This window comes from Procambarus clarkii, chromosome 76 (assembly GCF_040958095.1).
Source record: "Procambarus clarkii isolate CNS0578487 chromosome 76, FALCON_Pclarkii_2.0, whole genome shotgun sequence".
NCBI lineage: Eukaryota > Metazoa > Arthropoda > Malacostraca > Decapoda > Cambaridae > Procambarus > Procambarus clarkii.
The window spans coordinates 21,426,134-21,453,564 of record NC_091225.1 but is presented as its reverse complement, the minus strand read 5'-3'; the positions used below and the strand labels follow the sequence as shown (position 1 = coordinate 21,453,564).

Here is a 27,431-nt window from a genome sequence, read left to right as displayed (position 1 = left end):
TAATGCGAGTTAAGACAACAGGCGGGCTGTCCGCCTTGCTGACACGATGTGTGGGTGTTGGCAGCTAAGCTAAGCTTGCTCTAAGCTTGACATTAGAATTTTGTTCAGTGTCAGGGTAGTTAACAAATGAAACGCAATAGGAAGTGATGTGGTGGAGGCAGACTCCATACACAATTTTAGATGCAGATATAATAGAGCCAAATAGGCGCAGGAACATGTACGCAGTAAACTGACAGTTGAGAGGCGGGACCAAAGAGCCAAATCTCAACCCCCGCAAGCACAACTAAGTGAATACACATGAGAACTAAACCACACACCAGAAGATGAGGAGACGACGACGTTTCGGTCCGTCCTGGACCATTATCAAGTCGATTGTCTTGATAATGGTCCAAGATGGACCGAAACCGTCGTCGTCTCCTCACCTGCTGGTGTGTAGTTTGGTCATCTTCAATCACGTTATTGTGACTCGTCGTCTGCATAAGTCGTTGCAACCCGTTCTCGCACTTGCTAACAGTCAATATTGGCTTATTTAATAAGTGCATTTGTGACATACTAATTGATTGGGAATATTTTAGTTTACCTTGAAAAGCTTCATAGAAAACACTGACCTCACCTAACCTTCTTAGTATGTTAAGATAAGCATCTTATTGCCAGGAATAACTGATCGGCTTAGGTTCTGTTTTTGCAACATGTATTATTTGGACCTTTTATGTGTTGGTACTTATTTTCCATTTTTTCAGTGTTATTTATGAATTGAATGGTTTTGTTGGCCTGTAACGACTTTGATTGTCCCCACGATTGATGAAGTAAGGGAGTGCACCCAGAGAGGTGAGGGAGGGCGCCCAGAGAGGTGAGGGTGAGGCGCACGCCCAGAGGGGTGAGGGAGGGGCGCGCGCCCAGAGAGGTGAGGGAGGGGCGCACGCCCAGAGAGGTGAGGGAGTGCGCCCAGAGAGGTGAGGGAGGGGCGCGCGCCCAGAGAGGTGAGGGAGGGGCGCGCGCCCAGAGAGGTGAGGGAGGGGCGCGCGCCCAGAGAGGTGAGGGAGGGGCGCGCGCCCAGAGAGGTGAGGGAGAGGCGCGCGCCCAGAGAGGTGAGGGAGGGGCGCGCGCCCAGAGAGGTGAGGGAGAGGCGCGCGCCCAGAGAGGTGAGGGAGGGGCGCGCGCCCAGAGAGGTGAGGGAGGGGCGCGCGCCCAGAGAGGTGAGGGAGGGGCGCGCGCCCAGAGAGGTGAGGGAGGGGCGCGCGCCCAGAGAGGTGAGGGAGGGGCGCGCGCCCAGAGAGGTGAGGGAGGGGCGCGCGCCCAGAGAGGTGAGGGAGGGGCGCGCGCCCAGAGAGGTGAGGGAGGGGCGCGCGCCCAGAGAGGTGAGGGAGGGGCGCGCGCCCAGAGAGGTGAGGGAGGGGCGCGCGCCCAGAGAGGTGAGGGAGGGGCGCGCGCCCAGAGAGGTGAGGGAGGGGCGCACGCCCAGAGGGGTGAGGGAGGGACGCGTCCCCAGAGGGGTGAGGGGGGGGGCGCGCCCCCAGATGGGTGAGGGTGAGGCGCGCCCCCAGAGAGGTGAGGGAGGGACGCGCCCCCAGAGGGGTGAGGGAGGGACGCGCCCCCAGAGGGGTGAGGGTGAGGCGCCCCACCCAGAGGGGTGAGGGAGGGACGCGCCCCCAGAGGGGTGAGGGTGAGGCGCGCCCCCAGAGGGGTGAGGGAGGGACGCGCCCCCAGAGGAGGTAACAGAGAGGGGAGGAGGCGCAAGCTACCCCGGGCAGTGATGGTGCTCGAAGCCTGACGCTCAAGGAGTTATTTTCCGGTTGACAGCAAGATGTAAGGAGTTAGACCAGCTGGGGGGAGAGTTATGAGCCCAACACCTTCCCACAGGTGTGGCCACACCTGGCTCTAGTGCACAACTGCCAATTACACTCGATGTTTCAGATTTAGCTACTCAGAACGAAGTGGCCATGTAGCACGGGCTATGGTGAGCCCGTGATTACACTCGAGTATCAGAGCCATTATATACATCCAGGACCTTTCTTGTTTGCATTGGAGCCGTGAAATTAACTCCTGGTGTGAGGTGTTTCCCCTAGCATTGTTGCGCATGATTCATCTAGGAGAGATGCCTTATTGGTAGAGCTAGGAGGTATCTGGACAAGTCGTCCCATGTGTGTAATTCGCTGGTTATGGTCAAGTTATACTCAAGACGATTGGTCAAAGCTCGTTTCCTGTGTCTAAATGTTGTATATTGTTTGGTGAGAATTTATTAACTTAGGCTATGTTAGGTTAGATTAGTTAGGTTAAGTTAGATAGGTTTTACAAGTAGTTGGCAAACCGTCGTGTACGAATGTTATTTGTATCCGGTTGTACACTATATTAGCTAAGGTTGGGCTTGTTTGGATAAAGTTAGGTTGGGGTGAGTTAGGTTAGGTTTCCGAATCAGGTGGTGAATTGTTTTGAGTATGCATTGTGCATGTGTATTTATTATTTCCCGTGGCGTAGTGGTAAAACACTCGCCTGGTGCTTCGTGAGTGCTTTGGCCTGGGTTCGTTTCCATGTCGGGAGAATTGACTGGGCGCCAAGCCTTAACTGTAGCCTCTGTTCACCCAGCAGTGAATGGGCACCTGGTTGTTAAATGATTTGGCGGGTCATATTCCGGGGAAAAAATTTGGATTAACGACCTGCATGAAACGCTGTGCTTGCTAGTAGTTTTACAAGAATGTATGGACTCTTGCATATATAAATAAAAAATACAGTAAAAAAAATATGATGGGACTTGTATCCTAACTCACCACGTTCAATAGGTTACAAGTCACATTGTACACAGGTTGGTTCGCTTGTGGATTATAGCACCCACCTACCTTTACTGAACCCAATTCAATCCAGTTCAGTCGAGCCTAACACAGCCTAACCTAATCCATCCTAACCAAATGAAGTAGTTTTGAGAATCAAAAAAATGAGCTTTGTCAAACTATCTTGAGTTCAAGTTGTCCATTTGACCAATTTGATTACTCCATACCCAAGATGATTCACCAATGGATTTTTAAACCTAACCTTCCAAACTCAACTTGCCCTAGCCTAAGCTAATCTAACTTAACCCATCCTATTGTAGCATAAGCTAATCTAACTTAACCCATCCTATTGTAGCATAAGCTAATCCAACTTAACCCATCCTATTGTAGCATAAGCTAATCTAACTTAACCCATCCTATTGTAGCATAAGCTAATCAAACCTAATGATAAAGTTATAACAATTAGAAATTAGATTTGTTGAAATGCTTGTGTACGATTTGACCTGTCCGCTTCCAGTCAACCACTCTGATTCATCAAAGTGGTTGAATGTACTGATGAACCATTACATTCATCAGTACATATTTGTACTGATGAATGTACCCCGAAACCAACAACAAGTAGACAACAGGCATAAACAATTATATCTCCCTATGAATAATATGCAAAGCTTTGTCGAAGTGACTAAAAATCCTTCATGCTACCGAAATGTATATTTAGGAGAATATGCACATTACATTTAACGGCTAGTATAATTTATTGGATCATATAAGCTCGTATTTCCAGGGGAAACGTTAGCAAATTGGTCAAGATAGTGGTGGATGGGGCTGGGATAGTTGTAGGTGGGGCTAGGATAGTGTTATTTTGAGAGGATTTCAGGGCTTAGCGTCCCCCGCGGCCCGGTCCTCGACCAGGCCTCCTTTTAGTAACACATACCTGTTGATTGACGGTTGAGAGGCGGGACCAAAGAGCCAGAGCTCAAGCACAACTAGGTGAGTACATCCCCAGGAAGCAGCCCGTAGCAGCTGTCTAACTCCCAGGTACCTATTTACTGCTAGGTGAACAAGGACATCAGGGTGAAAGAAACTGCCCATTTGTTTCCACCTCCACCGGGGATCAAACCCGGAACCTCAGGATTACAAACCCCGAGCGTTGTTCACTCAGCTGTCAGGCCCCTTGTAGGTATAATATAATGTAGGTACAACATAATGTAATACACAGGTTGTCATAATTAGAAAAAACTCCAAGAGGATGAAGAATGTGACAAAACCACTGGAAATATTCAGATACTGTACAATATTAATGATATACAGTATATAAAGAAATTGGCACAACCAACATAGCTTTATTTCTGAAACCACAAAGTTATTCACACACTTACATATATTCAATTACTGTTTAACTGATCTCTCACCCTGTCCATGGAGGACAGAAGAAAATGAATATATATATTGGTTAGCATTGTAAATGTGTGGCCACATCTGTGGTAGAAAAAAAATACTCAAAGAACGTTATTGTAATTATCCATAATGTTTCAGAAATAGCAAAATAATGGATCGGGATCCACCAAAGGATGAGTCTGACTGTAATGGATTGTGTGGTGATAGAATGGAGGCTGTGGAAGAACAGTCTCAAGTGCCACCATCGTTGGCTGCAATAATGTCTACGATATATGCACATCAGCATAATATTCAGCAGATTGAAGTAAAACTTAAAGAACTGCTGTAAGTAGATTTCCTAAATACAGTAAATACATAGCACTACAGTACAGTATTTGTATTTTTATTTTGTTAGCTTTTGCACTGTAATGTTTCAAACTCTTAAGAAAAATAAATTACTTAAAAATAGCTAAAGATTATAATATAAATTAATATAAATTAATATAAAAAGTACATGAATACAAAGCAGCAATTAAGTTGTTTATTGTTGTGTATAGAGTTCATGCAAATCTATCCTTACATTGTTTTTATTTTGGTTCCCGACTCCAAACTGTGTACCCAGTACATTGTTTTTATTTTTGTTCCTGACCCCAAACTGTGTACCCGGAACTGTGTTGACCGAATTAACGGAGATTACTTGTTGAAAAGCCCTGTCCCTATTTGTAGGGACATGCTTGGATGATCCTTATAATAAATTTCAGAGACTTATAACAATAGTTTTTTACACCAAAAACTGGAAAATATGAGAATAAAATAAATTTGTATAACAGTTGATTATATTTCAGACAGAATCAACAAGTTCTAACCGAAGGACTTCGAGGTGAAAATGAAAGATTTAAGGAAGCGGAGACAACATTTAATTTACCAGCATTGGTGAGGAAATGTGTAATTTCATATCTTATAAATGTTTTGCTTAGTAGCAGATTGCAAAAAAACAGCATTAAATTTAATGAAATGCTTCTTTGTGGGTGAACCCCAGCTGCTCCCTGAAGCTATGTCATTGTTATAGCTTCCCAATACTTAGTCACATCAGTTATAACAGTTGATTCCTGTTGGGCTGCTGGAGACCACAGCCACTACCTTGCCTTTTCTGCCACCTTGAAGAAGCACAGGGAGCAGGGGATTGTTATGATCACCCTCACAAAAAAAAGCAGACGAGACATTACAGACAACTGCACGTTCATGAAAATGAAGCACTGAAACAGCCAACAGACACCACAAAAGAATCATTCTAAATAAATAAAATGGTTCATACAACACTAGATATGAAATATCCCCAATATGTATGTGCAAAGCCACTAACCGGCAGCATTCCAGCCAACTGGCATCTCGTAGAGTCCATTGCAGATTGGTCATGAACCAGTGCACCTGGTGGGGGGAGGGAGGGAGTTAGGGAACTGCTAGGGCTCACCCAGATGGGGGTGTGTCATTGCATTCAATGCTAGTTTTTTTGGATTTATCAGATAGGAGGAGAGGCAGCGGCTACAAAATTGAAGAAGAAACGCCTGACCGGGAAACCTGGCCCAGGGCAACATAAGCCTGAATGGAGCCAGAAACATTGACCAGATCAGTTCTCTTCATTCTTCAAAAACTTGACAAGCAGGATAACTCCATTATTCAAAGTTAATATGCTGAATTTTTCTTATACCTGTATTACTAGGAGGGGAAACCTGGCAGTGACTGGTATGGTCAATCTCTCCCCCAACCTACCCCTTGTTTTCTTTTTCCCTCTCTTAACATCCTCCCTTTTTACCATTCTTCCTTTCCCCTCCCCACCTTTCCCACCTTTTGGTTCTGTCCATTTCATCTTGGCTGTTTGTCATCTTATGCCCAATACTGCCACATCTTGCTGCTTGATGCTGGCAGAGCTGCTTCTGGAGGTGTTCGGCATTGATGCTTCATTGATGCTGGCTCACAAGTTATCTTGTGTGTCTTTTCACCTCCAGTCTGCTCACTCACCCCTTGAGCCTTATTGGTCTCAGGATCAAGTTTTGTCTTTTATTTCATCTGCTTTGTTCTCAGTCACCCCTTCGGTCTGGAATCTATTTTATGAGGCCTTGTTATTGTTGGCTTTTGCTTGTAGGTATAGGGTAGGGAGCTTCATGCTCTCCTCAGGCAGGGGTTCTATTACCCATGCATGATGGAGAGCATTAAAGGTACTATTCCTTTAAACATGGTGGGCAGTTTCTTCATCTGCAAGCCTTTTTTTTTCCTTTCTGGCTAAAATGAGATGGCTGGCTTTTGGAGGGATCTGTTGAATGTTGATTCTTTAATTTGCTCATCCAGGGGCATGTATTGTGTTGGGTTGCTGTGATCTACTGTTATTTTCATCAGAACACTCAGAATATATGGTTGTCTTACAACTTGATAATGGTCCAGGACAGACTGAAACGTCATCCCTTCTCCATTTTCTGATGTGTGGTTTCGTCATTATATAGATGTTTCATTATTGACCAGGTGTCCTTGGTTCTTTGTTCTCCAGGCCCATTTATCTCAGGTTGTCTATAGCATCATTAAACTCAGACAACCTGTGATCTACCCTCGGGCCCTTGATGCTCAGAAGTTCGCAGTTTTGTCCACTGTGTTTTCTAATACAGTATGTCTTGGCCGGATATTTGGTCTAGGGAGTTTTGCCATTGTAACAGGGGTGTTGGGGGCATGATATTTTGTTAATGTCCAGGGACCATGCCTAGTTGGGTTACTTGATATTGACTCCTCTTTCTTCAAGGGGTTATTAGTTTCTATCCTCTGCCCCTGGTGAGTGTTATTTTGCTTTTGTTCTTTGTGGTGATATAGCTACAGGAAATCACTGGTTAAGCCTTTCCAAAATACCTGCATTGAATGTAATGAAATGCCTCTCTCTGACAAGTCCTTCAGTGACTCCCTCATCCTTCCCTTCTTCTTTTAGGTGCATTAGTGGTCTTTGGTCGGATCATCACTGATGGGTTGACCCCAGGCAGACCAGAAGCTCCCAGGGCTGCCACCTGGCTTGGGTAATTAATGGGGATTGACCTAACTATTGTGGACCTAGTTTTCAGAGTTGTTCACATTCACCTTGCTGTTGTCTGTTTTGTTTTGCTCTACCTTTTCCAGTGGTCCATTCTCATGGTTAGGATGATCTAGCCTCCCATGCTCCTTGCACCTCTTTGATTGCCTGAGCAAGGAATGCTCCTTTTAGCCTCTGGTCTCCGGTAGACTTTTAATGACTAAGAAAGACCAGAGGTGACATTATGTGCGTGGAGCTACACAGAGCTACTGAGAGAGCCCTCCTAGAACACTTGTTTTGGTGTTTTTTTTATGTGCATATAATGTATATATAATATATATTTTTTATGTATATATAATGCTTGATTTATATTCCTATTCAAGGGTTAACAAATAAAAAAATAAGCATTGAATCTAGAAAGGGACATACAGAGGAGCCTCGGGTGACGAGCAGCCCCATCTACAAGCATTTCAGGTAACGAGCGAGCCACTCGCGGAAAATTTGTCTCGATTGACAAACTTCCGCTCGGTTAACGAGAAAAACCACGTGGTGCAGTTCTCGCAAATTCTTGGACATATTTAGTTTGAAAACTGAAAACAGCCAAACAAAACATTAATAATAATTACGTGTATTATAATTACATTATAAAATATATATTGATGTTTTTTGAGGGTGGAACAGATTAATTTTATTTCCATTATTTTAAATGGGGAAATTCATTTCGTAAGACGAACATTTCACATGAGGAGCTCAGTACCGGAACTGATTAAATTTGTTAACCGAGGCTCCTCTGTATTTAATTTTTCTTCTGTGATTGAGTAATTACTGTACTGTATTCGATTTTAATTTCCTTGTCTGAAATTGTGCTATTATTACAGTACAGTATCTGCTAAAAAATTTAAAATAAATTACATTAATGTTATATGCACCTATGGAGGCATATGCAAATTACAATGAAAGAAGGGGCTTCTTAACAAAATGTTCACATTTTACTCTGTTTGATATAGACAAAATAAATTAGTATATATTGTTACCACCATCCTTATGATTTTTTTCTTTCAGTTTAGTGAAGTATGTGTATACACACAGAAGCTAGCATACCTCAGGGAAGAAATGAACAATATCACTGACCGCACTGCTCGCCTTAAAGTAAGTACTGTACTGTACTATATCATTTCAACTTTTATAGTAAACAAATAGTGTTTAATGTAATGAAACCCATGGCTTGTGACACTGATCACTTTCTTAACCTGGAGATCACGTTAGGCATTGGATGACTTTGTATGGGAGGACGAGTAACTATTTTAAACGTGTAACGTATATGATTTTGGGTGACAACTTTCAAAGACTATGGTGTTTCTTAAATTTATTTAATACAGCCCAGTTTAGCAGTTGGATGTTAGAAATGGTACAACGTGTTGTGAGAGGTTGAGACGAGGATGCTTATAACGTGCTGCTGGTTGTGTCATACAGGAAGTAGTGCTGAAGGTGGCCGGAGATAGCGAGCTTGTGCGAGGCCTGGAGTGGAGAGCAGAGAGCTTAAGCAAGACTGGATGTAGAGAGCTCGAAGGAGGGTGCGAGCAAGGAGAATGGATAAGGGGCGAGAGCGGGGAGCTCAATGATCCCTGAATGACCAGGAATGGTGGTAAAGTTCAACCTAAGAAATTGGTCAGGAATGGCTGTTAGCTTGCAACATCTGGTGATGTTACAATCTGGCTAACATGCTCGTGCAGAAAGAAGGAGGCTTTTCTGAAATTTTAGACCAGTTTCAGTAATTTACAAAGTTGAGCCAGCAAAAGGGATTTTGGATAATTCATAATGAAGACAACTCAGCATGTAAATTACAACATAGAGTAATTGGCTAGCAGACAAGGCCGGCAGCTGAAACCATAAACCAATCGGTTGTTGAGGTAGCCCAGAATGTGATTCTCAATAGTCAAAACTCGTGAAGAACGTTCTGAGTGAGTCTGGAAAACATGCTAGAGCTCCATGAACACCAGAACACTGCACCTCCAACAATGGGCTGGAAGAGCAGTGTTTAACCATAGCACTTGTTGCATCAGCTGCAAAAAACTGAGCTATAACCTCTTTTGAAAACAGGAGAGGATAAAACAGAAAATGCACAACAATAACAATGACAAAATGGACTTCTGAAAATGACCCAACTTGTCTTATCTGCAGGCAAGATAAGAGACAGAGAAATCTAGCACCACAATGTTAAGATGCTCATGAATTCAGATTACTGTAATGTGAGTGACAAAATTTATAATTGTTTTTCTTATGATATTCAGGATTGTAAAGGAAATAGATACAGTGGAACCTCAATTTTTGAATGCCTCCGTTTTTTAATTTTTTGATTTTCGAGCTCAATTTCTTTGAAAAATTTGACTTGGTACTTGAGGTTTGCCTCGGTACTCGAGTTTGTTGATACACGTATGGGCCGACCGAGCACGTGGCGTGCTTCAGTTTACGGGTGTCTGCCACCTGGTGACAACCGCACTTGAACTCTTTGTGAAGAATTTCATTGTTTTTGTGCTTTTTTGGTTTCTGAACATAAAAGTTCTTATTATGTATCATGCCATGGGTTCCAAAAAGGTCAGTGGTAAAGTTCAAATTAAGAAAACAGTTGTGAGGATGATGATAGAGGAAAAACAAGAGATCATTCATAATGAGACAATGTGATGTCTCACTACAGACAAGTCTTAAAATGTGGAGAAGAACAAGTGTCTATAGACAGATTCTTAGTAAGACAAGCAAGCAGTGAGCCACAACCAGGTCCTAGTGGTATGCCTGCAAAACGTAAGAGAGAGAGTACCCCAGAAATGTCATCACTGCTGTTATAATGGAAGGGGACTCCCTTTCCGAACACTGACACCTCTTCCCTTCCTCACTGTCTTCCATATGCCAACAAGAGTCCTCAATAAAGGTAAGATATACTTGTGCATACTGTAGTACAAAATATAAGTAGTAGTAGTATGTATAAAATTTATTTTTAAGTTAATATTTTTAGGGGTGTGGAATGGATTAATTCCATTTACATTATCTCTTATGGAAAAATTGGTTGCGGTTTTCGAATTTTCGGTTTTTGAACCGTCTCTTTGAATGGATTAAATTCTAAAACAAAGGTAACACTGTAAAATTTTTTGGAGGAAAGCATAATTCCAGAAAAAATAGAACCTCATTTGAATGGTATCATTATATTAGCTCATCATCAAAACAAAAGTCCATCTAGTACACAAATTATAAGTCAAGTACAGTACTAGCTTTTTCAAATTTACATACACCAGCATATAACTTACATTTCACTTGACCATGTTCAAAACTATGACTCGAAATGTGCTTCATTCATTTTCAGCCTTCATTGTAAACATTTCCTAAACCAAACTACTAAAGCTCCTACCTAACCTTATGTAAACTAAGCTACATTATGCATGAACCCACAATATATATACACATATACAGTAATTGCAGTATATTAATATATATTTGACAATTTATTATTATTATTATGCCTAATGGAAGATTCAGCCTTCCAGTTGGTTGACTGCTGTGTAAATCAGATACTGTACTGTACTTATTAAAATTTACATGTCAGTATTTGGCTTCCACCTTAGGCAGATAAGTTGCATTGTATGATATACGTAGCTATGCCTCCTTAGTACATTTAGAGTAGGGTGACTTATGAACCTATGAGAACATTTATATTAATGGCCAATGGTGAATAACAGAATTCATGTTCTGCAGCGTCGAGCAATGCGTCTCCAGCAGCAGCAACAACAGAAGGCTCTTAATCAAGAACAGCAAAGAGCCCAGTTGGCCGAGCGGGAAAAGCATCTCATTGCTCGTCCAGTCTGGGCACCACAACAGGATGGCAAGTAAACAAGGCAGAAAGGATGTAAACAAAAACTGCAACTATTGCTAATTTCATATAAGTAGGTATAATGTGCTGTAATAAAATTACAGTATGTAATTTAAAATGAAAGAATTTTTTGTTTGTCTAATGAGAATTTTACTTTTATCCTTTTATCTAGTACAGTATTGAATATTTGTTGGTGAGCTAAACAGTTTAATAACTTCCTTTAGCAATGTCCTCTTATAAAGAGTAAGTTAATGAGATTAATTAATTTTGCTTCCTTAAGAAAAATATTACAGTTCATTGGATCTACTATAATTAAATGATCAAGAACCACTATCAAATTTTCTACAAAAAAAATGCATAGATAACAAAATTCCCTTTCTGGACGTTATGGCAATGAAAAACGATGAGGGTTTCAGTACCGCTGTTTATCGTAAAAACACGCACACTGATACCTATATCAATTTTTTCACTCGACAGCAACCAAGTTAAGAAAAGGGTAATCATACGTCGTTTTCTCAGCACTCTCCGTTTATGTGACCCTGAGGTTTTTGGTAATGAAACTAAACATATAGCCACGTGTTTCATCAAATTCTAATTATCCCCGCTGGTACATTGACAGTTGGGAGAAAAAAGCTAAGTGAATTTTCTATAATCGTAGCAGTACAAACAAATGGAAGAAAAGAAATAAAGAAGAAAGAAAATAAAGTTGCCTTACATACCATTTTTAGAACAAATATCTAAAGACCTTATTAACACTAATTACAACTTGTATATGGTTTTCAAAACAATTATGAGAAACCTTTACCACAACAAACTCAATAATAAGGGTAATAATAACAATAATGATGAGTGATGGTATTGTTAATATGTAACATTGATGTTAACAATAATAATGTTGATAATGGTATTACAGTACTGTAATAATAACAACAATGTAGGTAATGGTGTTTATGTGATAAATTGTAATGATTGCAATTTATCATATGTTGGAGAGACTGATCATGATTTATTGAAAAAGTGATAAAAATAAGCAGTAACAAAATTTGATGAGAATAATGCCATTGCAAACCATTGTTGAGATTTTAATCATACAATGGATTTTAATAAGAGAATTGTTTATAACTGCTCATATACCAGAGAGAGACACCTAAGAGAAGGAGTAATTATAGATTCTATAGAAACTGTAAAGGGAAATAATTTTTTTAGTAAAGTAGATCTAATTAATTGTAAAATTATTCTTAAGGATGCAAAATTAACTGATCTCATTAATACATATAAGCACAGACCTTGTGGTGTTCAGAATGGGAACAATGACTCTGCAGACCTCTGCCCACAGGTTCTCAGAAATCTGGATAAGTGAGCATTCTTCTGAAAATTCAACATCCCTTAGTAAGTTTCTGGGGAGCATGATCACATGACGTCTAATGAGACCCCAAGTGAGGCGCTCTGCCAGACATATGGAAACTCCTAGAATCTTGTTCAGAACATTGTATACAGCACCTTGAGAAAGGTTGTAGGTTACATCCAAATTTTTTTTTTTAATACACTTACACATATATTAAGTCTTTCCTCCACCTTTATTCAAGTACTACAGTGTTATAGTAAGATTCTCCACTATTTTGTACATAGTGATCCTACCTCCTCTTCTATCTTCTCTTTTGATAATTACTTGCTTTTTATCTTCTAGCTTTCACATATTTAATACCTCAGACTTCTCCTCGTAGCTCTTGTCTTTCAGTTCCGAAAGTCATTTACTTACATATCTTTGCACCTTAGCCAATTTGTTGACGTGCGTCTTAAAATGTGGGCACCATATTTATGAATATCTCTGTAACTGGGTTCTTTTTAAACTCTCAGATTTGTCTCAAGTTCAGAGATCCATAACTTTGGTGGAAATGCAATAATGTGTTTAGAGAAATCAAATGGCAACATAAAACTTCCACTTATTATTAATTAACTACAATAAACTATATACACTAGACATTAACACATGGACACCGAATGCTGATAATGTTACCCTCAACTGTGAGGATAAAATCCACACTCCTCTGGTAAGGTCTTCCAACACAACACTAATCCTCTCACTAGCTCGCTTCTGTAGTGACGTCTTCCAGCACTCCACCAACTAGCACGCTCAAACAGTGAAATCTTCCAGCGCTCTACTAGCATGCTCCTATGGGGAAGTCTTCCAGCACCCCACTAGCATCCTCACTAGCACACTCCAGCAGAGACGTCCAATGGTGGACCTGGTCACTGCTTCACTCCCTCTGCCTTCTGCTACCAGTCACCGGCACCTCATCACCTCTCAGAACAGCAGACTAGAAGATGGGAAATATTATTAATGACAAAGTAAGCGGTCTTAATTCAGAGCCTGAATCATAGATGGTGCTGAGGCTTACCACACAACTGATGTATATTCCAAGTTTGGTCTCACAAAGGTTGTGAACAATTTCTTTAATATTTTGCCATTCATGTATTTAAAAGCAAGTCTGAAATTGGAAAACATAGTTTAAGCTCCCACAATGTTCTTTATGTGATTCTCAGGTGACAGTTTTCTATCTAGAATCATCCTTAGATTTTTGAATTCTTGAAAGCATTTTCACAAATTTATAGGTTGTGTATGGCCTATTTTCTATTCCATAATGTGGCATTTATTCATATTAAATTCCATTTGCCAAGTGTCTATGCATATAAATGTGTAATTTTAGTGAAGTAGATCCTACGACATTAGCCTATATGTGCTGAATTGATGAGGTTTTGGGCTATGTTTCACCTGGTCCCAAAAATTTCAAGTTGAGATAAAATTGGTGACTGAATGAACGATCTTCGTTCATTCAATTTATTGACGTTTTTCTATGTAGGTATTTCCATACGACTTTGTTATTTCCATGCGTTCTACTCTCAACTAAGTCGTATGGAAATACCTACATAGTAAAACGTCAATAAATTGAATGAACCTTCGTTCGGTAATCACCACCCATTATGCAATCATATATCAAAATAGGTATAATATGTAGGTACATATTTTGTCGGGAAGTGAAAGTGGTGTCATGTAATACATTCACAGCTTTTAGTGGGGTAATATGGCACAAAATATATAATGACTTGTGTTTATAACAATGCTATTGTAAATAAAAAACAAAACCCACTTATCATTTACCATACTTGCAACATTAAATAAGTTTTATTATAGTCATTAACTTTAAACCACGCAAAACATACATATACGATTTGACATTACTCAAGTTTTTAAAACATGCACAAACACTTTCCAATTTTGTGTGCATAATCAACTAGGCAAATGCTCCAACTTTGTCTAAATAATCACAACATAACTTGAAAAACTAGAGAAGCAAAAATAATTTTAAAACTGAATATTGAAAACTTCAGATTTTCAAATCAGAATAAAAAATATAAATTATCACCAATTGTTCATTTGGTGTTGTTATTCTCTCATGCAGCAAATTTAAACAAAAAATAAAAATTATAACTCCAACCGTATAGGGTTTATGAAAAATCCATTCTGAAGGAATTGTAGAACAGACAGTTGAGCACAAAACATGTCAAAATGGTGAGAATCAGTCAAAAACTGGAATTTTAGAAGCCACTCAAAGTTGAAACTCTAGTTTCAGAGATAATTAAAGTTGAAGTTATCAACAACGAATAAAGATAGTTCTAATATGTTAATTTAATTGTATATTTTAATGAGCATTGTTTGGCATTCGTGCTCGAATATGTGAAAGTTGTAGGTCAATATATGTTGAAATGAAGTCAAGAAAAAATACCCCCCCCCCAAAAAAAAATAAAATACTGTATAGGGATAATTATAATAATTATAATTATTTAGGGGATATTTTTAGGGTATACAGTACTTTATATAAGTGAAAAGCCCTAATCTGGTCCCTAATCACCAAAATAACCTAAAGAGACAAAGAAAATAGTTTGATATCTGAGAAAAAATCAACCAAAAAAAGATTCAAAGCCCCAAGTTCTGCGAGTTGTGACTGATTTATTTGATGACCAATTTCATTCTATCTTCACATAGTTAGGGACGGGTATGCACTCTCCAGGATGTAAAGGTTACAACAAAATCATATAATAAACAAAGGAGAAAAAACTAAAAATTTAAAAAAAAAAATTCCCCTAAAAAAATCTTTTTGGGACATTGATGAAAGTAACATATAATAACACTGGACAATGTATTTATATGACATAAAACAAAATAGAGCATAATAACATTATTACTCATTATTATTTGCGTTATTAAGTATTACTCGGCAATGCTATAAAGGTACCAGCTGCGTATCCACTTTGTGGACACTTCTTACTACAGTACTATTCTTCTTCTTCTTCATTGAGTGTCAGACAGATGCTTGCATCACTTTATTACTGCATTATTCCTTAGTTCCCGTTAATAGGAGCTGTTCTCCTTATCAACGAAACGTTATTATTTAAAAAAAATTTGTTGAAAATCAATTTCTAAAAATATTTTGATTAGAGTTTCATGATGCTGAAGCCAATTAGTTGGAGATTTGTTTAACTTTTTTAAGTTAATTTTTACATAATTCAAATATTTTTCGTTTCCGGGTCCCCAATATGCGCAGTTTAAGGTTTAATTTAAGTACAGTATCATCATCATCATCTATATGATGATGATTGAAATTTGGATTACTGTATCCAAGCATGGAGACCACATCTTCAGAAGGACAGCTGCTCTGGAGAAAGTGCAACACCAGACAAAAATCATTCCAGAGCTAAGTCAACTCAGGTATCTGGAAAGGTTGAGGGCCACAGAGCTAACACTGCAAACCAGGCATGACAGGGTGGATCTTATTGAAACTTTTAAAATACTGAATAATTTGGAAGATGTTGATCCAGACAACTTCTTCTAAAGGTCAGATGTAACACAAAAAAGAAGCAACGGTTTCAGGCTCAACAAGCCATAATGTAGGACAGAGAACAGGAAATGTTTTTTTCACCTACAGGGTTATAAACCCATGGAACAGCCTACCCACTGAAGCTGTAAATGCCAAGAGACTTGAATTTCAAAATCCAACTGGAAAAAATTATCAAGGCAAATGAGGGAACCTTTGACAAGCCGCCGGTATCCTGTCCTCGTCAAGACTACTAGTGTCAGTGGGTGGCTGAATTTAATGCCCTTTTATATACTGTATCTCATAATCCATGATGTTTGTAATAGATTTATACCGTCTCCAGAGGTTCTGTTTAGTTATTAGCACCCGTTTTATTACTGTACTTGTGTCATCCATCTTGTTCCCTTTCTTTTCTTTTCTTCTTTTTGGCACATAACTTTGTACGAGTTCAGTAATGATCTTTTTGAAATTTTTTCATGATGTTTCCATGCCCTGATCATCTATCAGGTGATCAGGGCAAGGCATCAAGAGTCAAACAAACCTTTGACTTCAAGGAAATGAAGGTACTGTAGTTATTCAAATGTACAAATGGATTTCTAGTTGCTGTACAAATAAATTGCTGTACCAGCATTCCTATCCTCTTCAGTGGCATCTGACAACCTGGTGAAGGAAATACTACCCGAAAGGACCTGCCTGAAAGAATGTAAGAACCTTGTATATATAAATAAATAAATACAAATATGCATACACTATAGTATATATCACTATACTGTACTGCATGAGGGGTTCCGGAAGTACAGTTGGGCTCGTTCTCGACTCACAATCAAGAATTCCGAGTTCGAATCGCAGGCAAGACAGAAATGGTTGGGCGTATTTCCTATCACCTAATGCAACTGTTCACTTAGCAGTGAGTAGGTAATCAGGAGTTAGTCAGCCTGTTGTGGGGTTACATCTTGGGCAGGGTCAGCAATTCGACCTTGGGGGGAGTGGGGACCTGAATATAAGCCTATTGTATAACACACTCTTGCTGCCTGTCCCCCATGCACAATTAATTATTATTGATTATTATCAATGACTTGAGCAAATGCTTATATCATTCCTAAATCTATACTACAGTACTTGCTGGTGGCACCATCCACATCTACTATAGCCCTAACCCACATTTGTAACAGGAATCTGTACACCAGTTGATTGACAGTTGAGAGGCAGGACCAAAGAGCCAAAGCTCAACCCCTGCCAGCACAACTAGGCAAGTATAACTTGGTGAGTACATGCCTTGAGTTATTCAGTGTAGTAAATAATGAATTAAAAAGTATCCAAAACATTTAGCAAAATATTCACTGCAAAAATGTGATATCAGAAACAAATTCTATTTTCAAACAAGGATCCCCTCTGTTGAGATTCCTGAACATGTTGAACATACACATTCTATGCAGTACACAGAATAATCACACTAACGTAATTTCTCAATGAGATAATCTGTAGGAGCCGTGATGAGGGTTCGAACCTATGCAATGGGTGTTCAGTGGAAGCCTCAGGAAACCCTTGTGAGCTCAGTAGAACTCCAGGTTGCAATCCTTTTGACCATGTCATGGCCCAGTTGACTAGGGCGCGTGCGTAGCAACACCCACCGCATAGGTTCAAACCATCATCACGGCTCCTACGGATTTTCTCATTCTATACATTCCCCTGTGATTTCTACACCTAAAAAACCCTCTACTTTATACTAATCCTGATTTGAAATTATTTCCAGATATTGTATATGTACCGTAATGGAATTCATGAATATCACTCTATAAGTAAGTTCTGTACATTTTGATACTCTCCAAGTTCAGCTAAATGTATGCGAACATGCCATAAATTAGCAACTTTAAATTTCAAACTACTTTCTGAATGAGGTAGAAGATTGCTTAACTAGCTTAATGCCAAAATAAAGAAGTACCTATAATTTTCACATAAAACACCTAACCATATTGTTCTCTTCATCATGCAAACTTTATTAATAAATCATACACTGAAGAGCCTTTTGTTTGGTACTAATTCACTTTCACTTAGTACTAATATTACATACAGTAATCGTTAACAAAATTTAAAAAGTACTGTATATAATTAGCTTCCACCTACAAGAAGCTATGTTAGTACTAAATACAGAACTGTACTTAATTTAAAATAGACTGTACCTACGTACTGTACTTCTATTAATTTATATACAGCATTACTGCAAATTCTTACCATATACCTTAACCACTAGTTTGGTACTTTGTTGCATTGACTATTCAATATATCTGGTAAATTAAAAATGACTGCAGTCTTGTATAGCAATCAAATTAATTTCAAGGTATACATCAGCTTCTCTGTCAGCTTCAAAACGTGTCTGACACACTGTGTGTTAATGACTATAAGAATGAATCATTTGCTGATATTGTATGTATGTATGTATGTATGTATGTATGTATGTATGTATGTATGTATGTATGTATGTATGTATGTATGTGTGTGTCTAAAAATATATATATATATATATATATATATATATATATATATATATATATATATATATATATATATATATATATATATATATATATATATATATATATATATATATATATATATATATATATATATATATATATATATATATATATATATATATATATATATATATATATATATATTTATTTATTTATTTATTTAAACCTGCACATTGCATGTATGTATGTGTGTGTATAAATATATATATATATATATATATATATATATATATATATATATATATATATATATATATATATATATATATATATATATATTTATTTATTTATTTAAACCTGCACATTGCATGTGCTTGTGCAATGTATTTAAATAAAAATATTTTGTACATTTCTTTAATTTATATACCTACTCTAATTAAATGAATATGCATGCAAGTGCAGAGCTGAAAACTCCTTCATAAAAAAACAAATTAAATTCCTTTTTTTTTTATTTAGAAAATGTTATTTAAGAATTTCTTCCTCTTGGGTCCATTTGAAATTTACCGCCATTTTTTAATTACCGTCATCGTACCTAATATACAATCATTCTTTAATCAAATATAAACTATTTACATTATATAAACCATGAAATAATTCAATTAAAATTTTAGTAAAACGTTCCATACTTCTGATAGTGAATAATTTGGAGATAGTGTGTAATGTACATAGTCCGGTAGCCCCTCCCTCAAGTGAAGTTTATCTATAGCGTTCGCGGTAAAAACCCAAGACGATCAGCTGCTCTATGGTCTCCTCACCAGTATTGTCACTCCTCCATGAGGTATGGAGCGTCTAGCTCGGTATTTGAGCTCTTAATTATGCGATATAGACGGTATAAAGATGTTGCGGAGTTGGAGGAAGGTGGTGGAGAAAGGCGTCACAGCCGCCGCCTTAACAACACGTTTTTTAAAAAAGTATTACAATAGTTTACGGTATCAAATACCTGTTTATGGCTTCGGCAGGTAGGCTGTTCCACAGGTTTACAGCCCCCTTGGTGTAGCGTGTAGGCTGTTCCACGGGTTTACAACCCCATGGTTTAGCGGGTAGGTTGTTCCATGGGTTTACAACCCCTTGGTGTAGCAGGTAGGCTGTTCCATGGGTTTACAACCTCTTGGTCTAGCGGGTAGGCTGTTCCATGGGTTTACAACCCCTTGGTCTAGCTGGTAGGCTGTTCCACGGGTTTACATACCCTTGGTCTAACAGGTAGGCTGTTCCACGGGTTTACAACCACTTGGTCTAGTGGGTAGGCTGTTCCACGGGTTTACAAACCCTTGGTCTAGTGGGTAGGCTGTTCCATAGGTTTACAACCCCCTTGGTCTAACGGGTAGGCTGTTCCATGGGTTTACAACCCATTGGTCTAGTGGGTAGGCTGTTCCATGGGTTTACAACCCCCTTGGTCTAATAAGCCTCTCACTCTACAGCCTCATTGAGAAACCATTTGGTCTATAGCCTCCATTGATTGCGGCTCCTCTTCCCCTGTTTTGTTCTACAAACCCATCTTGTTCTACAGCCCCCTCTTGGCTTGCAGTTCCCATTGGTCTATGGCCCCACTTGTTTACAGACCTCTTGGTCTTTAGCTTCTCTTGGTGAACAATCTTCTAGACCTAAAAGCCCCCAAGATTATGGACTCGCTGGTCAGCATCTTCCCTTGAACTACATAACCCTTGATCTACAGCCCCTTTGGTTTACTGCCCTTCTTTGTTTATAGCCCCCTTTGTCTACAGTCCCCTTTTGGTTTACATCCCATTAGCCTACAACCCCCCCTTAGCCTACAGCTCCCTTGTTTTACACCCCCCTTTGCCCTTAGCCCTCTTGGCCTACAGTCCCCTCCCCCTTTGTCTACAGCTTCCTTTCATTAAAAGCCCCCCCTTTGGTTTACAGCTTCCTTTCATTAAAAGCCCCCCCCTTTGGTTTACAGCTCCCTTGGTCTACGCTCCCTCTAAGTCTATAACCTCCCAATGGTATACAGTTCTCATGATCTGCAGTCTTCCATGGTGCTCTCAAAACCTAAAGCTCAAATGAATGTGTTAATTGATGTATGTTGCAAATGGTCCCATTTCTGTTATGCCAGATGAGTTAAAAGTCAAAGAATCATTAAATTCTGAATTATTCTATGCACTTCATAATGTTAAAAATGCATGCACAAAAATAATAATAAACCTGTACTTCTTGATTGATTGATTTATACTATATTTCATGATTTGTTTTCAGTAAATGCTAGCAAGTTGTACTAGAGGAAGAATGACACTTTCCCATGAATTGCCCACCATGGATACTGTTTTCAAGAGAAATTTTGGACATTTCTTTCCTATATCAGGTCAGAAGATTTTAATCTGTTTATTTAATTTGATATTTATGAAATAGTATAGCCTCCTAGAATTGTATTATTATTATTATTAATTATTATAATAGGTGTATGTAATGGAAATGTTGTGGACTCAATAATACATGAGCATGGAAAAAGACATACATAGTCTAAGTTTCCAGATGCTTTCTAAAAGAAAGTTCCCATGGCGCAGTGGTAACACACTTGACCAGAACTTTGCGAGCACTTTGGCCTGGGTTCATATCCTCGCCGGGGAGGATTGACTGTGGGCCAATCCTTAACTGTAGCTTAGGTGTGTGTACATCGGTACTGGAATATATCATATCTGACCATTCTGGCTTCACACTCGCAGAGCACATAGAATTTCAGTCCAAATCTGTGCCGTTTTGATGGATATGCTGCTTGAAAGCAAGATATCCCTTGAAAAGAACAAGCAATTCATCAATCACTACTTTCTGGCCTGGTACAAAGAACTCTGAACTTTTCTTTCAAATATGATTTCCTCTCAGATCACTGAGCACTTTCCTTATTTTCCACAGTTTATCGTTTGCAACCACGTTATCATTTTCAAAATGAAGGCACCCTTAGAAGCATTATAAACCTGTCGTGAGATATGTATTCCCCAAAACGGGTTGGAACATTGCAGTCTTTGTTCAGATAATCCTGTATGACATGTTTTTCTGAATGATTGATCATCTGATTGATCATCATACACAGTGCAAGAAATGTATACATTTCAGTTACATTAGTGTCTTTCCAATGTAGCAAACATGAAAATACTTACGAGTTGTTTGTAGTTAGTTTCACTACATAGTGCTTGAGCCATTCATGAAACATCTCGCTGATAAAATCATAAAAATAAGCCATAAAATACTCGCTTTCACTCATATTTTTACCAGTACAGTATATTGTGACGGGTTGTGGTATCGTAGCTATACTGAACCAAGATGGTATGATTCTCCCTCACACAAATAAAAAAAATGCTGTTATTAGCCTTGCAGTGTGTAAGTCGCAGGTGGAAACAAATGAAAATCATCAAATAAATAATTAAAACAATTTACTGAAATATTAATGAACAAAAATGACACATGACAATACTTGGCTATTATTATATAACAAATTAAATAAGTAAATGAAAGTTTAACTCTAATACAAAGCATAAAGATATACTGGTGTACTGAAGACAGCTACCATACCACCACGGCATCAGACACACGGCATTGGCTGAAGGCAGACGACGGGTGAGAGAGACCAAGATGTTCCAAGAGCACTAAGAGAGAGACTTGCCTCTCCAGGAAGGTGGCGCCCTTTATATGGTCCGGCAATGATGACTCATCCGGTATCAACGCAAGGTGGACAGCTGGTCAACTAGCAAACTGCTCATTGTGGCTGGCAGTGCCTTTGTGTTGAGCTGCACTACTGCTAGTTGAAGGCGGCTAACTGCTTGTTTGTGAAAACAAACTACCGGTTAGCAGAGGCGCCCGGCTTGCCTCTGAGTCGTACCAGGCCGTGCCAGGCCCTGGGGGATACGGAGAGGTGGCAGGACTGATAGCTCATCTGGTCTGGTGTTGATGTAGACTTCCAGTGCAGAGGCATTGAAGGGGAAGAAAAAAGGCAGTTCCACTGCTATGCAGGGGATTCACGTGACAATATGGAAAATTTTTGTAACACCTAAATCCGTGTCATGAAATGTAGGTATTTCTGGTACAAAAGTGTTAAAATCTCCCCATATGAGTACACCTGTGCTGATTGTGGTGGAGCCAACACCACGACACCATCTTCTTATGATAAAACTTTGTTGCCTGGGATATAAAGCTCTTATACTTTGTATAGGGTGACTACAAACTGCTGAAATTGAGACCATTCTTCATTCAATTTCCCATTGCTGATAACATGTCATGGTGGGGCTGAAGGTCACTTAGAACCAGGTGATGAGTAGTGTTTTGGCTGGACACTAACCCTGGCTCGAGGGAACAATATTGGGGCTGCTCAGAAAGGAGAGCTTTAATTCTCTCAATGCCTTATTATTATTTCTTTAAACATTTATATCTGTACTTTATTAAAATTTTTGCCAGTTTCACTATAAAAAGCAGTCTACCTTTGTGGCCTGACAACTGAGTGGACAGTGCTTTGGATTCGTAGTCCTGAGGTTCCGAGTTCGATCCCCGGTGGAGGCAGAAACAAATGGGCAGAGTTTCTTTCACCCTGATGCCCCTTTTCACTTAGCAGTAAATAGGTACCTGGGATTTACAGTTACTACGGGCTGCTTCCTTGGGGTGTGTAACAAAATGGAGGCCTGGTCGAGGACCGGGCCACGAGGATGTTAAGCCCCGAAATCATCTCGAGATAACCTCAAGACGAAGATGGTCTTATTCCTTGTATATCCCTTTCACCCTTCTTTAATTATCTTAAGTATTTTTGTCTTAAACTTTGAGATAAGCCTGATTAGGCCGTATTTCTTGTTGTAAAAGTTATTATGTTGTGAAGAATACCTATTGACTATAATTCTGCTAATGATATATTTCATTTATATTAATATTTAGATACGTGTAAGTACAAGCTGGTGAGACATGAAATTGTGGATGGGAGCAATGGCACACTGTGCATATATGATGATGGAATTATCTTCACCCCTCCATTATATCAACAGCGCTACAAGAAAGTTATGGACAAGATTATCTCGGTTAGCAAAGGGGTATTTACAAAGGTGAGACTTGTGATTGAGACACTGTAAAGCAAAATTATATACAGTACTGTATTCTTTTTGTTTCTCTTGCCTCATTTTACAATTTGGGAAAGACTATAATGGTTTATGATTTTGTTACTTCGATATACAGTGGAACCTCTATTAACAAGTGGCTCTATTAACGAGTTTTTCCAGTAACGAGCAAGCCACTCTCAGCAAATTTGTCTCTATTGACGAGCTCGCCTCTATTAACGAGTGAAACCACATGGCGCTTCCTAGTGTCTCGCGGGTTCTCGCAAATTCTCGGACGCCTCCGACGCCAGTGTTGTTGTTGTATCTCACACGACAAGCATCCCTCTGGATTTATTTGAGCTTTTCTTTGAGTTTTTAGTGGTTTTGCGACTACAATTTGTAACACACGATGTCTCCAAAGAAGCTGCTTGCTAAAGATAGTGTTGTCAAGAGGAAGAAAGACACAATTACTGAGGATTTAAAGAAGGAAATTATAGCAAAGCATGAGTGTGGTGTCTGTGTGATTGATCTCACAAGGGAGTATGGCAGGTCCTCATCAACAATTTACACCATTAGTAAGGGAATGAGGAGGTAAGGGAGGATGCTGCCTCTTCCACTGAAATCAGGGAAGTGTTTGGAATGTTTGAAAAGGTGAACTCATTCGTGGAAAAGCTGCCCTGATAAAGCAGTGACAACCAGGTGTGTGAAAATGTTTAATTAATTTATCACTTTGTGATAACACTTTATGAAAGTGTTATCACTTTCGCAGGTATATGTCACTTGAACGTGACACACTTTTTTTCTCTTGAATGCACCCAAACACCGCGCTCAAGCGTCATTTGAGCAAATATTTCTATAAAATCCAATTCTTATCCGATCGACTTGGGGATTGTATACATGTTTGCCTTGAAATTTCCGTTTTCTTTAATAACCACATTGCCTATTTGAGAAAACGGCATTGTATTGTATCTTCGTGGTAAGACTATTATATTGTTGACACAACGAGTGTAATCAACGTAGTTTTTTATTTGGTGCTGGTCTAACGCATCCTTGTGTGACATTTGAAATGAAATTTGGGTGAAATTCCCAAGGAGAGAGTCCGCCTGACTCAGAGGTGGATTCTCTTTCCACACCATAACCCCTCTCCTCCTTCCCACCTCTCCATCGTCTCCCTCAAGCCAGCAACTACTCTTCATAAGGTAAAGTAAATATTAAAACACTACAACAAAACATTTATATTTACATGTGCAATATTATATTTACATAAAAAAAGTCATACAAGTATGGATGTTTTTGGGAGTGGAACGGATTAAATTTATTTCCTTTATTTTAAATGGGGAAATTTGTTTCCAAAGACGAGTTTTCCAGGTAACGAGCTCGGTGCCAGAACGGATTAAACTCGTTAATAGAGGTTCCACTGTATTTCTTCATTCTTAGGAATAATTCATCCTTGTGTATCACCATTTTTAACCGTTGTCTGGCTTTTCATCTTTTAATAAAGCTTAATTAATCTTTTCTTCAATACATTTACTTCACAGTTTTAAACAAAGTTCTGAAAAGTTTTGCATGTGGGGAGCAATTTTTTATACAGTATTTGCATACCATTGATATTACCTGGCATTGATTACATTGTCTGATGGAAGGCATAGCAAGCTTTCCAGTTACACTGGTTTCACTGCCTTCTATGTGTCACAGTTAACTCTGTCTTTAATCATAGTGTTGTTTTGTCAAACTTAAGGAAGTTTTGGATATGTAGTAACATCTTAAAACTTGTGGTGTAATAACACAGTGAGGTGGTGGTTAGTTAACCCAATGAGTTGTTAACCCAATGAGGTTAGGGCCCTCATTGGCTTGCCATGTAAACAAGAACCTGGTATAAGCTCTGGGCATTGTAGGAAGAGTCCACACTGTTCCATCACTGTTTGCTCCTGTTTATCCAGTAAGTGGGATCCTGGACCTAGATTCACAAAGCTCCATGTATTTCTTCGTAAGTACCGGCTAAGAACGTGATTACATGCGATTCAGAAAGCTGTACTTACGAAGTTATTAGCAACTTTCAAGAAGTCTCGCTAGATGTCACTAGGGCTTTTCGTTTGGCCAATCAGAAAGCAGGCAACACTTTATCTTGAAGATTTAGCCAATCACGACGCTGGCTTATCGGAGCTCACCTGCCACCTATTTACGTCGAATTGTCTTATAAAATTAGCATATTTCAAATTAAAACTACTGTATGTTTTTTCAACTTCTACAGCCAGCATCGACATTGTAGTAAACAAATATGTTACAATTTTCGTTTACCTACGTAATTCTATGAGATATTGTGTAGCTTTCCTTGTTGCTCAGAAGGTGCGCTGATAATTATTGTGTACTGTATATTTATCTGAATTTACCCAAGAGCCACTAACTATCTAGTGGCTTCGACGAGGACAGAAAGCTGGTGGCTTGTTAAAGGTCCCGCCAATTGTCTTAATGATATTTTTTAGTTGGATTTTGGCATTTATGGCTTCAGCGGGGAGTGATTTAGTGATTATACTAATATACAAACCGCCAGATGCAACGGCTGAGGAATTCACAGAACAGATAAGCAAAATAGAGAATAGCCTTGATAATTTGGAGAACCCGATACCTGATATTATTTTCCTAGGTGACTTCAACTTGCCTAGTCTCAGGTGGAAAATAGCAAACAATAATATTATACCAGGAAATCTATCAGGACCTAACCAACCACAGATTAGAGAACTACTTAGAATCTGTGACAAATTTTCACTCAATCAGCAGATATCGGAGCCAACGAGAAATGAAAATATTCTAGATCTGGTCTTTACGAACAATGAAGACATTATCAGAGACATTACGATATCAGATACCACATACTCAGATCACAAACTCATTGAAGTGCAAACGACCATCAATACTCAGAATAGACCTAAAACGTTGATAAAGCGAGAGGGGATATTCAGTAAATTCAATTTTAATAATAAAAGGATAGACTGGGAGATAATAAACAGGGAACTTACAAACATTCCATGGGGAACTGTTCTAAATAATACAAGTCCTACAGAAGGAATAGAAAAACTTACTTCAGAAGCGTATCAAGTCTGTCTGAAACATGTTCCTTTGAGGAAAGCCAGAAAGAGATCTAACGTAGAAAGAGAACGCAGACGACATTATAAACGCAGGAAAAAAATAACGGAACTGCTTATGCAGACACGAATTTCCCGTCAAAGAAGGAATAATTTAAATAGGGAGATTGAAGAAATCGAGCGGAAATTGAAACACTCATATGAAACTGAAGAAAGGCAGTTAGAACAGAAAGCAATTCAGGAAATAAAGAAAAATCCAAAATATTTTTTCTCATATGCGAAATCAAAAGCAAAAACCACTGCCAGTATTGGACCTATTCGTACAAGTGAAGGTTCATACACGGAGGATGACAAAGAAATTAGTGAAATCCTAAAAAAGCAGTATGAGGACATGTTTAGCACTCCAATAAACAACATGAAGGTGGAAGATCCAGACAATTTCTTTATGCGGGATATTCAAACCCCGGTAAATATAACTGATATAAACACGAGCGCACTAAATTTTGAAAAAGAAATTGAAAACATGCCCATGCACTCGGCCCCAGGTCCAGACTCATGGAATTCAATATTTATAAAGAAATGCAAAGTGCCGGTAGCACAGGCACTCAGTATAGTGTGGAGGAAGAGCTTGGACACGGGGGAGATACCAGATGCACTTAAAGTAGCAGACATAGCCCCTCTACACAAGGGAGGGAGCAAAGCATTGGCAAAAAATTATAGACCAGTTGCACTAACATCGCACATCATAAAAGTATTTGAGAGAGTGATTAGGAGTCAGGTCACCAATTTCATGGAGACCAATGACCTTCATAACCCAGGCCAACATGGATTTCGAGCGGGAAGATCGTGCCTCTCACAGCTACTTGAGCACT

The 27,431-nt window shown here is 39.0% G+C and overlaps 2 protein-coding genes across 6 annotated transcripts in view; both read left to right on the top strand.

Moving 5' to 3' along the window:
* The first annotated feature begins 1,648 nt into the window (after nucleotides 1-1,648).
* Nucleotides 1,649-11,189, top strand: Pldn (biogenesis of lysosomal organelles complex 1 subunit pallidin). 4 transcript variants are annotated; one of them, XM_069313731.1, is made up of 6 exons: nucleotides 1,703-1,806; nucleotides 3,822-3,941; nucleotides 4,302-4,487; nucleotides 4,988-5,075; nucleotides 8,251-8,337; nucleotides 10,933-11,189. In XM_069313731.1, the coding sequence occupies exons 3-6, from the start codon at nucleotides 4,315-4,317 to the stop codon at nucleotides 11,065-11,067; spliced, it is 483 nt and encodes a 160-aa protein (XP_069169832.1). In that variant the 5' UTR covers nucleotides 1,703-1,806; nucleotides 3,822-3,941; nucleotides 4,302-4,314; the 3' UTR covers nucleotides 11,068-11,189. The 4 variants fall into 4 exon arrangements, with proteins under 4 accessions (XP_069169830.1, XP_069169832.1, XP_069169829.1 ...); XM_069313729.1 differs by lacking the exon at nucleotides 3,822-3,941 and having other exon boundaries at nucleotides 1,649-1,806; XM_069313728.1 differs by lacking the exon at nucleotides 3,822-3,941 and having other exon boundaries at nucleotides 1,726-1,860.
* Nucleotides 11,190-19,112: 7,923 nt separating this feature from the next.
* Nucleotides 19,113-27,431, top strand: part of LOC123771473 (uncharacterized) — a 31,919-nt gene continuing 23,600 nt past the window's right edge. For both annotated transcript variants that reach the window (XM_045764027.2, XM_045764026.2), the window contains exons 1-3: nucleotides 19,113-19,233; nucleotides 20,664-20,769; nucleotides 23,322-23,485. In XM_045764027.2, coding sequence (XP_045619983.2) covers nucleotides 20,667-20,769; nucleotides 23,322-23,485 — 267 coding nt within the window. In that variant the 5' untranslated portion in view covers nucleotides 19,113-19,233; nucleotides 20,664-20,666. The remainder of the gene's footprint in view (nucleotides 19,234-20,663; nucleotides 20,770-23,321; nucleotides 23,486-27,431) is intronic.

Coding starts and splice junctions, on each gene's coding strand:
- Pldn (XM_069313728.1), top strand. CDS start 1,838: ATGAGCCCAACACCTTCCCACAG. Junction 1,861..4,301: donor AGCCCAACACCTTCCCACAG/GTGTGGCCACAC, acceptor ATAATGTTTCAG/AAATAGCAAAATAATGGATC. Junction 8,338..10,932: donor ACCGCACTGCTCGCCTTAAA/GTAAGTACTGTA, acceptor CATGTTCTGCAG/CGTCGAGCAATGCGTCTCCA.